We start from the raw sequence: 12,369 nt of genomic DNA, 5'->3' as shown, positions 1-12,369 counted from the left end.
AAACTTCACAGCATAACTTAATGACGAAAATTCAATAAAAAGACATGTTATCTTTAGTAAATCGGGAGACGAAGAAAAGGTTTTTTGTGAGAGTGGAAATAAAAAGGGCGCGAAAGATTTTATTATCGAGGGAGTAGTAAGAGAAGTACCTGCTCTAGGATCCTAGCTACAAGAATGGCCAGACAAGGAATCCATATCCTCGCATAACCAGACAGCTTTGTAGCCAAAAGACAAATAGTAGATGGTGTACTTGTTGCTTGATTGATGCAAGAAAAAAGATGGGAAATGTGGTTTGGTCAAAGTGGACTTGTAAAAACCGATAGAGTTAGCTGGGATTTCGTATACAAAATACTCGTAAAGAAGGGTTTTAGCTACAAGTGGAGGATTTGGATACATTGCGTGTCCTCTGGAACTTTCTTTGCTTTAGTTATTGGTATACTCAGAAGAACAATTTGGTAGCTGTGGAGGACTACTATAAGGAGACCCATTATCCCCATTGTTGTTCTTACTGGTTGGAGAAGTTCAGAAGGACGCCACTATTTCGCATCTGTAGTTTCCAGATGATAGTTTATACTTTCTCAACCCCAGATGTGACCCTGGTGGAGAAATTAAGAGATGTCTTCATATGGTTTGAAGTAGCTTCTCTCCATACAATAACTTCTTGATCCTTTAAGTGACATCATCCCATAGGTTCTTAGACCTATAGAGATGTCCTAAAGGCAATCCAAGATGGGTTTGATTCATGGTTTCCAAGATATTAGCCACATCTTGGATTTCCCAATCATTGAGGTTTCTGTTGAGTATAATGTTCGAATCTCCTTCCGGATTCTGATTTCTGTAGTCCCACACGTTACTTCTTTATTGGTTGATAAAGGAGAGTTGCTTAGAGCATCTCCAACGCAAAACTCAATCTTAGAAACTCGGAGTGCCACATAGGATTTTCTGAGTTTTTCTTAGAAAATCATCTCCAATGCAAAACTCAATTAAGATCTCAAAGATGATGTGTTGGGAGTGGAATAAAGATATCTCAAGAGGACACTCTATTTTCAGAGTGTCCAGTTGAGATATCTCTAATTGTCCAACTCATCAATATTTAAATTTCAACCAATAGAAATCTAGTCTTGTATATTCCCAAAATAACTAATTATTTTCTTACAAAAATAACCATGACACATAAGTAAAATAAAAGAGCTTAGAGTGTTGCATTGGAGACATACAAGAATTGAGGATCTCTATTTTCGACACCTAAGAGTGAGAATCTAAATTGGAACTTGACAAATAGGACGAATAGAGATTTTTTTGAGTTTTGCATTAGAGATGCTCTTAAGTATACATCCTTCAAGGGAATGTAGTGCACCACTTATCATGCCAAAACATATCGGATTGTCTTAAAATTGCCCATTCCATGAATTTCTCCTCAAAATTAACACCCATAAGGTCCTTGTGTCTTCCAGCTCCAGTGACTCCATATTTTTTGTGTAATGATTTATCTCCATAGTGTTTGTTTTTCTTCTTCAAACCACCATAGCCATTTAGAGAGAAGAGCCTTCATTCATTATTTAAGATTTTTGATGCCCAAACCTCATTTTTCACTTGTTTGTATATGCTATCCCACCCCAAAGTTTCGTTTTGATGCCCATCGTGCAAACAAACATTTTTCATGAAAAAAATGTTATACTGGAAAAAACGATTTTCGTGAGGAACGGTTCTTGTGAAAAAAAAGAACGGTTTCGAGAAAAGAGTTGGAGGGAAAAAAAAATTCTTAAAAAATGATTTTCGAGAAAAAAAACGGTTTGTTTGAAAAACAATTTTCAGCTAGAAAAAATGACTTAAAAAATTGGTAAAAAAAATTAAGATGCATTTTAAAAAGGCCGCGGCTTTGGGGAATAAAGAATAATCTCCGGGGCATAAAGACTTAGTCAATAAACATTGACTTAGGATGCATATTCTTTTTTTAACCCAAGAAATGACTAGATCAAACATTGCCCCCTAATCTTCGTCCTCTCTCTCCCCTCTCTCTTATGTTGTTCTTTCTCTTCTATTATCTCTCTCTCTCTCACTCTCTCACTATCTCTCTCTGAATCTCTTTCTCTCTCACAATACAATATTTAAACATGACCAGTTAAGAGTCGGGCTTTAAATCTCTAGAGCACCATCTAATCATTTGAGTAAACCTAAATATTAAAATCCCTATATGGATTCTCTAGAGAATTTTTTCCCCGGAGATTATTCTTTATGCCCCAAAGCTGTGGCCTTTAAAAATAATTATGAATCCTAGGATTTCTTTTGTTGAAACAAGAATCCTAGTATTTTAGGATTCTTATTAGTTACGAAACAAACCAAAGAAAATCATATGGATTCGTGAATCCATAGAATTATCACACCAAAAGAGATTTGTTTATACACGACCAACTTCAAAAGTGATTTGTTTGTACACAGACCAACTAACTAATAGCCGCACGCGCGCAAGGAGCTATAAGTTCTGATTAACTTTACTCATCATGCTTCTGATACCAAACGCGGTGTAATTCATTGGCAAAAGCTTCAATATAGAAATTTACTTCGACTACTATAATGTTTCAGGCTTTCCGTACTTGAGTTTTGAGGTCACTGTTTTCAGTCAATAAGCACATTAAACTTAAACATGGTCTAGAGATATCCCAAAAGAATAGAGAGGAATGGAGCTTAGATCCGCATCTTCCCATCATGAATGTCAATAACATATTGATTTATAAACAAATTAAACCCTAGAAATGAACTGATTTGCTCCCAATTGATGTTTACAATGTAAATGATTCTTTTAGATATTCAAACCCCAAGTTTTATTAAACCTTTATGGAAGATAAATTACAATAAGAACCATCATCTCAAGGTAAACTGCTTGCTGAGTATTTCTATCGTTTTTGTTCATATTTAAGAGGAAGAACAAGCTTCCAGCTTAGGGAGAAGACTTCGCCAGGCATTGGCAACCTCATTTGATAGTTGTGCCTGTCCTTTAGCAAATTCATGGAAAGCAAGACCCATATCTAAAGTTTTTTGCTCTTGAAATCGAACTATCTCTTCGTTCATCAGTCGGACTATCGTCTCAAATCTTCTTGTTGCTTCAATACCCTCAGCCTTCAACTGTATCACATAATTGAATGCAATTAAGCTGTTAAAATGCAAAAAATGAATGAACATAAACAGCACATAAACTTGAGGCGGTGTTTCTTGCTTTCTTTTTCTCTAAAATTCAAATTAAATCTGACGTGAGGACTAAACGGACTCGGGTTGGACTTCAATGTATGTGCTTTTATTTCATTAGTGTGTCTGACTAGTCAGAATAGTCTCGGATCCGTGTCAGTCAGACTAATATAAGTCGGAATTTTAAAATAACATAATATGACTATGGCGCTCCTGACCAAAACAATGCAGTTTTATGACTTAGATTTAGACAAATAAGACTCAGGCGAGTCCGATTCAGACAATAAACAAAAAACTTGAAAAATTTACCTCTTTATATTCAATCTCGGCTTCCCCTACCTTATCTGATCGTGTTAACATCAATCTGTCACTGCCAATGAATAGTGAGAATAGCTATTGTTAGGATTTTGCTGATGAATGGGTTATAACCACTAGTAAAGGAACTCAAAAGGCGATAATACAATAATAGTCCCATTAGGTGATGGATAATCTTATCGAAAGATAAAATGGCAATTGCAAAGGGAAAGGAAAGAGAAATCGAAGTTGTAGGACCAAACATACAGATTTATTTCCTTCAGCTTAATTGCTTCAGCTAGTTCACATTGTTGCTTGAAAGCATTGGCTCTCTCTACCATGGTGGCCTGTCAGAAAATATGTAAGAACATCTATTTACCTTCCACCACAAAAACCCAAAATACTAACATCTAAGATGTTTCAAAGATAAGCTGACGCTTAAGGGCTTGTCTGGTTCACGATCAAGTCATCGACGTACTCGTTTCTAGATAAATCTACACCTAATGGACATTTGGGTCACATCCAGAACTGTTACTAAACTTGTCCGCGACTGGGTAACATTTCATTGATAATACAAATCCAAAAAATAAAAATAAATTGTTCCTAGAATCTTTTATGTCGACTTTTCTTACCTATGGAAGTATATGAACACAACAAAAACATAAACATGTCTGTGGAGGAGTCTTCTCTTCTGCTATTTAGTTTTTGAAAGCGAAGCTTTGGATCACAAACCATTAATAACTTTTGGTTTCTTCCAGTTATAAAATCCATTTTAAATATTTGTGTGCATGTCAAAGTTGCTCCATAAAAGATCCACTTAAGATTGTCAATGTTCTGGTTTTGGAACACTCAAATACCCAACTCACCTTAATAGACTGCACTGCAAGTACATAATCTTTCAACGGTTCCTCAAAACTCATCAAGAGGTGGTGTGCCTACAAAAAAAACACTCTTGGGAATGAGAAGCAAGATACATAATATTACAGATATGGTTAATGGATACCGAGGTCGGAAGTAATCTGTACCTCTTTCTCGAACTTAACAGACAGAAGTTCTGATTTAGTTCCCAGGTCCGAAAACGCCTTGCCAAGTTTCTTTTCTTCACAAGCACCCAGGAGTTTAACTGCCTTGCCGAAGTCTGACAAAGATTGGCCTAACTCTGGAAACAGATAAAAACAGAAGTGAATCTTATAGACGGGTAACAGAGCATACGGGGAACCAAATGATAGACCACACATAGTACGTAGCCTAAAAAAGAAAAAAAACGAGGGAAATATAATGAAGCATTAAAGTTTGATTTACCTCTATGCCTCTTCACCAGCCGAAAAGCATGTTTTTGTGCTTCGGTTAAGTGGTCTTCGAGCTCAAAGATATAACGCTTTAATTTCTCATACTCAGGATTTGATTCTTCTACTGGCTTTTCCTTTCCAAGGACAACATCACTCACTTTAGACTGCACATCCTGTCAATAATTCCAATAAAAAAAACCTTATCATGCCTTCCGTACATAGACACAAATGCACTTCGCTAACATTCCAATCAAGTGAGTGATGCTGGTGACGTGGAATATTAAAGCTTCAGTGTGGTTTACGAGTCTAATAATAAAGTAAATAACAAAATAACTGTAATGGACTTCTGAAAATCGGTGTCGGTTATCTTTTACCATTAGAAGAAATCCTGAACTGGTAGAATTTTGAAGAAAAATTCAGAGACAAGATTGATGAGCAAGGAATTAAATTTCGACCGAAATAGTTCCATTTCCGTGTCTACCGAAGTTTCCATCGAAACCAAAATTTAATTAAGTTTCTCTTAACAATGCCTTGTCAAGGAAATAAATTTTGGAATACTTCGGCCGAAATGACCAGAATATTTCCATTTCCATGCCTACCGATATTTCATTCCCTTCTTGGTGACCCTAAATGCGCGATGTACAATTTGCGGTTTCAAACATCTAGAGTTCGAAAGTTACCACTAATAAGAGGAAATCATGAGTAGGTTAAAATTTCAAGAAAATTGAGAGAGAGAAGATTGACCACCCTAATTATGTAGTACAGTTCCGGTTGAAAGATGTCTCTATAGACTATGGTTTCACCTAAGTGACGTTTACCATAACTTAAGATATTATAAGTGTTAAGTTTGTGGTCATTTACCAGTGGAACCATTCTCAGTACTGTGAAATAGAGGAATTTTCCTCATTTAGAAGTGAAAGATCACTTATAAGGAATGAAACATGCCAGGGTGATTGTTTTTCCTTTTCAAAGTTTTGTGTAAGACGCTCTTGTCTCTGAGCCATGAATTCCTGGAACACCCGTTATATGTTTCGACCGTAAAAGTTCACCGTTCATTTTTATTCTTGATTTGTGTGGTGCACTCTCTCTACTCAAATCTGAAGCATGCCTACCTTGAATATTTGCATCCAGTCACTTGGCTTGTTTTTGAAAATACCAATCTCCTGAGACCTAGCTCTCTCCATTGTCTGCAAAATAACGATCAGAACAAGAAGATATCTATGAATATAAAAAGTTCCACCCTCCATCTTACTACATTTAGATTTAAGCACATTCATAAGGTAGTAGTTGTTTCCTTAGTTAGGCAACGGGATTCCCTATGAGAAGGCAGACAACTTCATGAAAATCTAAGTTGAAACCAGAAGGTAGATTGGGTCAGATAAATAGTTGAGAGTCATGGAAAGGGAAACAAAAAGTATCGCCTTTCCCCTTGCCATTCTTTTTCAAGAGGTACTTTCTTTTGACAAGGAAAACCATTTTCTGAACTCTACTTTCTCTTTCAAGGAATAAATCACAATTCACAAACATACTGTTGACTCATGGTTCCTCATATCCTATATGCCAGCTAAAAATTAGAGCAACAGGTTTCCATTAAGCATTTTACCTCTTCATCTGCTTGTAGAAACATCCTCAAATCCTCACTTTGCTGAAGATCAGGATGTGAAGCAATCCGATTTATAAATGTATCCAATGCTTGCCGTCTCATCTCTATGAACTCTGCACTAAATCGAAACTTCTCTGCAAAAAAGAAAACAGTTAATCAGCAAATAGCTTCAGACCGATCAAGTCCAACATATTTACCGTAGCTGGCAACAATTGTTTCACAAAAATTATTACATCAAATACCAGAATCCTTCAAAAATCAATACAAAGCCATAATGTTTATCTACAAAAGAGTAAAAGTGTAAACCTACAAACAAGCATCAGGTTTGTTACCTACAGCACTCTTCTCGGGGACAGGAGGAATGAAAATGCCCTTGTACTTTTCAAAAAGCCGATCACGTAACCAAACGAAATCACTATAACGTCGAATCACAATCTTCTCTGGCCCTTGATAATCAGGGAAATTTGTCTGCACAAACACAAGTTTCCGAACAATAAAAATTGTTTACCCTCTATAATCGCCACAAGGAAAAGAGTCGAAGACAACGATACAATCTTTTAAAAAACTGTATTAGGAACACAATAAATTTTTCTTTTCATAGGATAACAGAAGCTTAAATGCCAGATTGATTAACAAAATCTGATCAAAGGTGTCACAAATTTTAAGGAGATCTACTTAGCCTATCAAACATCATGATGGTTACGAAAGATACCGCACACTCGATATCGATATTCATCAACTCGCGCACATATGTAAAGATGTACCTTTCTTTTAGTATACATAAATTGACATCTGCGTATCAACTGTTCCCATTCGATATGTGTCTCTCGTAAGGTGAAAAATATCACAGATGGACTTCTGCGAATCTTTTTATTTAAGATGATAAACATCAGAAGCACCGAATGTCATATCACCTAGGGGTTAGGCTTTCTTCTCCTCAAACTCTCAAGTGGGAAAATAACTCAATTTTTGTGTTTTCACTATGATTCTAGATTATTAAAGATTGGGTACTTCACATTTGGTATCAAATTTACCTTTGTGCCAAAGTTTAACTTGATTGATGAGGTTTTTATCAAGCTGGCATAGAGACATAACTCATTTGAATCGAAAACTAGTGAGCGGGTACGAGGAAAAAACTATCAGAGATCAACCATGGCATAGGTTTAAGATCTATAGTTGAATATATCTGTATGTACCTAACAGTCTCCTTGCTCATACCTTTCCCCCTCTTCAATTAATCTTAACATTTAGAAAGATCATGCAATAACTAATCACCTCTTTATTTTCTATATCATTAAGAAAGGTTTCTCTAATTTGTTAAATTGAACTCAATCTATACAATCTAATATAAAGAAGTATAAAAACCAGCTGATTGTGCTACATGCAATGAAAACCATCAATAGGATCTAAAAGAAAACCCTAAATCGACTCCATCGAAAAATCCGACTTGAACTGAAAACAAAATTAAGGAGATGAATGGGGAAATATGAGGAGATTAACGCGACGAAGAGATTACCTTAGTGATGACTCGATAAGAGATGTAAGATTGGACGCCATTTCCTAATTTGACAGGATCAGTAACAAAAACTGATAAAAATGGTTGTGAAGATGGAGATCTAGGACTTTGACTAGATCCTGATAGAGTTCTCTGCTGCAAATTCAATTAATTAACAGAAGATTTAGTAGATAGAGAGAAAAATCAAGAACACTAATCAACTTTTATATAATCAGAGGTTACAGAATTTCGTTAATTACCGGAGCGAACATGTTAATCCGAATGAGGAAATTGGATGAGATTAACACTTTCTCTTTAATCGGGGTAGAGTCTGGGAAATCAAATTCAGGAACCTAATGAGAGAGAGATTGTGCCGGAAGGAAAGATGAGAGAAGTGAAGTTTTATGTGATCCCGCAAATTGCCGGGAATCATAGCCCGCTGTTTTGTTATGCTTATGCCCACAGGGAAGGGAAGTTTTAAGGGCACTACCCATTCTTGTTAAGGGCAATTCTCTATTGACATGATTTTTTTTTTTTTTTTTTTAACTTGAAGATATGATGAAGAAGAACAAGAATTAAGATTCCTTTTTTTCTTCAAGTCCGATTGATATGATGGCAATGCGAACAATTTGTCGGATAGGATAATTGATGTGGAAGATCATCAAGTCCGATTGATTTAGGGATCGTAGAGTTGTAGCTAGAGACCAACTACGATCGTCGAATTACGAAGTAATTCGCGGCTAACTTCGATCGGATCCTACAACGGGTTACACATAAGAGTGTCAAATTGATCTAGGATATGACTAGTGGGAGTGAGATATAATCATGGGAGTGTCCCATAAACATATCACATAGGCCTAAAAAGGAATTAGGCAAAGATAGTACAAAAAGGCCAAAAACAGGGTTTTTGGGCCTTAGCCGATTCGGACACTTTTAGGGCTCGGATTGGGCTGATTTTTGGAGGGACGTTTCCTTATGTTATGAACATTAAATCTGCCAATTTTGGCTGGGTTTGGACGTCATATCCTTAGGGAATTGAGAAAATACCAATAGTTGCTATTTTCGACTATTTCCCTAAATCTTATTCTAAAGGGTGTTTTAGGAAACCTAAAAGGAGGTGGATTCTTATTAGGGTTCTATATAAACACTCTTAGGGCAGAGAATAAGGTGTGGAATTTCTCTCTAAGCTTTCTTACTCTACCACATCAAGTAGAGAGGAGAAAGTGAGCTAATTCCCATTAACTATCTATCTAGTCAAAGAAGAAGGTGTTCTTCTATCCAACCACCATTGGTGTGCTAGCTATACAACAAGGTGGGAGATCAAATTGATTGCTCGTGTCCCAAGTAGAGGAGCTACACTTGAAGCTCTTGGTCTTCTTCAATCAATTCAACTAGTTCGAGGGACAAGCGATTAAGGTAATCTACTATCTCCATTAGATTAATTACTAGTTTTGCATGTGATCCTGGGAATACTAGTGTAGACATTAGATGTCATATTTCCGCTATAAACACTAGTAGAAGGGTGTAAATCCCTTCAGTGGCGTCAGAGCCTCTTGCCATTAACTAGTTTTTGCTAAGAATCGAACTAATTAATATGCTTAATAGTTTGAAAATTGAGTTTATAAAAGTATTTTAAAAAGATGTTTTTAAAAGTATTTTAAACTCATAATTTGATGGGATTCAATAAATTTTCAAATTGAGAATCAAATTGATGATTAAAAGTGTTTTAAAAGACTCAATTTCATTGAATTTCAAACTAATCCATGCTTGATTATGTTGATAGTTATATTTAAAAAGGTTTTAAACATAAAATTTGATTAATTATGAATTGGATTCAAAGATTTTTCAAATTGATTTCAAAATTGTTCTTTGAAAAATTTCAAAAACCTAGATTTTGATCCAAAAGTTGGTTTGATTAAGAGTTGTTTTTTAAATTTTGGAAACTTTTGAAAAACAAAGATTTGGAATTTTAGAAGTGTTCTAAAAAGAGTAGTTTTGAGTTTGGGAAACTCTCAAAACAAATTTGGAAAAATTTAAAAAGTTTCAAAAAGTTTTGAAAATTTTAGAAGTGTTCTAAAAGGAATTTCAAAAATTTAAGAAAAGTTTTAAAATTGGAAAATAGCAACTTAAAGTTGCATAAGAAAAAAAAAAAATTTCTTTTTGGAAACTAGGGTTTTGAAAAACCCTAGTGTCCGGCCAGGAAGCTTCCTGGCCGGACCAGAAGCTCCTGGATGCGTCCTCTGGACGCGTCCAGAGCACCTGCTGAGACGCGTCTTGAAGACGCGACCAGCAGCTGCGACAGAAGCTTCTGGACGCGTCTTGAAGACGCGTCCAGAGCAGCTACTAAGGACGCATCTTGAAGACGCGACCAGCAGCTGCGAAGGAGCTTCCTGGACGCGTTTAGGACGCGTCCAGAGCACTCGACCAGACGCGTCTTGGAGACGCGTCTGGGAGGTTCTGGGTGTCTCGGACTAGTCCGAGACACCTAATGCTGGTCCGGTCCAGTACCAGACACGTATAGAATGCGTCTGGTACATGGACTAGCGTCCTGGCTCCGGCCGGACCTTGTCCGAGCCCTTTTTGGGATTGGGCCGGGACTTGTCTAGGACTTGTCCCGGGCTTTTTCGAGGCTTTTCGGACCACGAAAAGGGACCATCATTCGAGTGGGAGTTTTTGCCAAAAAAAAAAATTTTCCGATTCCAACCAAATAATTCCAAAATCAATCCGGGCCATCCAAGAGCCCAAAACGGATTTCTCTTTAAATTGATTTATGAAATCATTAAGAATCGAACCAATATTTTTTCCGAAATTGACCCGGGCTTTCTCGAGCCCAAAACGGAGTTTTTCTAAAAGATGATTTTAATCATAAAACATAAAACCGGAAAGCACCATTAGTTGAATTCTTCGAATTTAGACTTAAGGTCCGCAATGTGACATGTGATGTCAACAAAAGTATCTCCCAGGATAATCATGCATATATAATTCTTAGCCTTGATATATTATATGATTGCATGTGATGTGAATGCGGGAAACTAGTATGGCCATAGATTTATTTCCTTATTCTTGTTTTAAGCACGGATGGGTGCATGCCTTGTAATTAATTTTAATTTCAAGTTTATACGATCTGCGAATCGTTAGAGTCTTGTAATTAGAGTTTAGGGTCTATGAGTCCATTGAAGAAACTCGAGGATGAAATCCAAAGGCGAGTGGGAGAAATCAATGGAGGTTCAAAGATGGCGATCCAAGACGAATCAAAAGGCGAAACAAGAAGAAAACCAAGGGAGATTAGATCTTCTAGGTTAGGGGCCATACTAGGATCCATGTCTGCTTGATTTACTTTCTCGCGCGCATTTACTTACTTATTTACGCTTTATGTCGTGGATGTTAGTTAGGCTAAATAGTTCACTATAACAAACGCCAGACTAGCGTAAAAGTCCCCAAAAGTAATCTTGAGTAATCGCCTATCCAGATTAAGACACTCGTTGCGCCCTTGTTCGAGGAAGGTGGGTCGGCCTTCGCAGAGTACCTCCTCTACCTTGGGACAATGCGGGTAGGTCTATAGAAGAGGCCTACACGTCTAAATGGTTCTACTCAACGAGATCAGCAAGAGAGTCTTGGATACTCGAGGCAAAAGGATAGATTAGTCATTCATTAATGAAATCTATCAACCAAGAGTCATAAGGTATGATCAGTGAAGTAGTTCACTCACCCGGAACGACGGAGTCAAAGGGTAGGGCCTTTGTCCGCTTTACTCCGAAGAACTGGGGTCTTGGAATCACTTATTCAATCGGGGACGATTTTTATTGAATAATGTGGGAAAACGAAGTTTTTCAAAAACGATAACGAGTTTTAAAACTTTGCCATTTCTTTATGTAGTTTTAAGATGACACAAACGATTTCAACATTGAATCACACCTAAGGGAGGTGCTGATCCACTTCCTAGAATGGAAGAATGAATCCGAGAATAGTTCTCAGATTCAAAAGAAAAGCTTACTAGAATACCCAATCCCAATGTTGACTCATACCGAAGAAGGTCAAAAGTCATTTGCAAGCAATCTTATAACATTCTTTTTGGAAGAGTAATGGATGCTAGCATAACCATTAAGACAAACTGAGGAAGAATTTCCCACAGAAGTCATAAATGGAGAGGTACGAGACCTCCAAGGCAATCTGAAAGTCATCCTAACGGAAGACAACAGAGTACATCTATCACCCAATTCAATATCGATTGAACAAAGATAGATAAAACCTTAGATGAGTCACTCAGGTTGTTACAAACAAACTGAGCAGAACATACGGGAATATCCAGTCTAAGAAAGGTTCTTGAGATTTGGTACAAAGAATCTAAGAATGAGATCTTGAGATTCAAAAGGGCAAAAGGATCAGTCAAGTGAGACAAACATTTGATCAAAGAAAAGCAGTTGCCGAGTACATGATCAAGAGTATTCCTCATTACTGTGAATGTTTCTAAAACAATGGCTAGACCATTTAAAAGGAAACTACCT

At 36.8% G+C, this 12,369-nt stretch overlaps 1 protein-coding gene across 2 annotated transcripts; it reads right to left on the bottom strand.

Moving 5' to 3' along the window:
• Window positions 1–2,740: 2,740 nt before the first annotated feature.
• Window positions 2,741–8,310, bottom strand: SNX1 (sorting nexin 1). Of its 2 annotated transcripts, none has more exons than XM_086667454.1 (11): window positions 8,125–8,310; window positions 7,886–8,020; window positions 6,702–6,837; window positions 6,370–6,503; window positions 5,879–5,953; window positions 4,780–4,939; window positions 4,503–4,636; window positions 4,344–4,412; window positions 3,745–3,824; window positions 3,493–3,553; window positions 2,741–3,123 (listed from the first exon to the last, which is right to left on the bottom strand). In XM_086667454.1, exons 1-11 carry the CDS (start codon window positions 8,134–8,136, stop codon window positions 2,914–2,916), a joined length of 1,206 nt encoding a protein of 401 aa, XP_086523580.1. In that variant the 5' UTR covers window positions 8,137–8,310; the 3' UTR covers window positions 2,741–2,913. The 2 variants fall into 2 exon arrangements, with proteins under 2 accessions (XP_086523580.1, XP_086523581.1); XM_086667455.1 differs by having other exon boundaries at window positions 7,886–8,017; window positions 8,125–8,280.
• Between the last annotated feature and the right edge of the window lie 4,059 nt (window positions 8,311–12,369).

The sequence above is a fragment of the Eschscholzia californica genome, unplaced genomic scaffold, assembly GCF_041429995.1.
Source record: "Eschscholzia californica isolate CP2 unplaced genomic scaffold, dmEscCali1.0.p SCAF_3, whole genome shotgun sequence".
Lineage (NCBI taxonomy): Eukaryota > Viridiplantae > Streptophyta > Magnoliopsida > Ranunculales > Papaveraceae > Eschscholzia > Eschscholzia californica.
The sequence above is the reverse complement of the archived record's forward strand: the minus strand, read 5'-3'. Positions and strand labels throughout refer to the sequence as shown.

Excerpts from the sequence above, each read along its gene's own strand:
- SNX1 (XM_086667454.1), bottom strand. Across the intron at positions 6,504-6,701 it reads CCCCGAGAAGAGTGCTGTAG|AGAAGTTTCGATTTAGTGCA; the intron begins GTAACAAACCTG and ends TCTTTTTTGCAG. Across the intron at positions 4,940-5,878 it reads ACTGGATGCAAATATTCAAG|GATGTGCAGTCTAAAGTGAG; the intron begins GTAGGCATGCTT and ends AATTATTGACAG.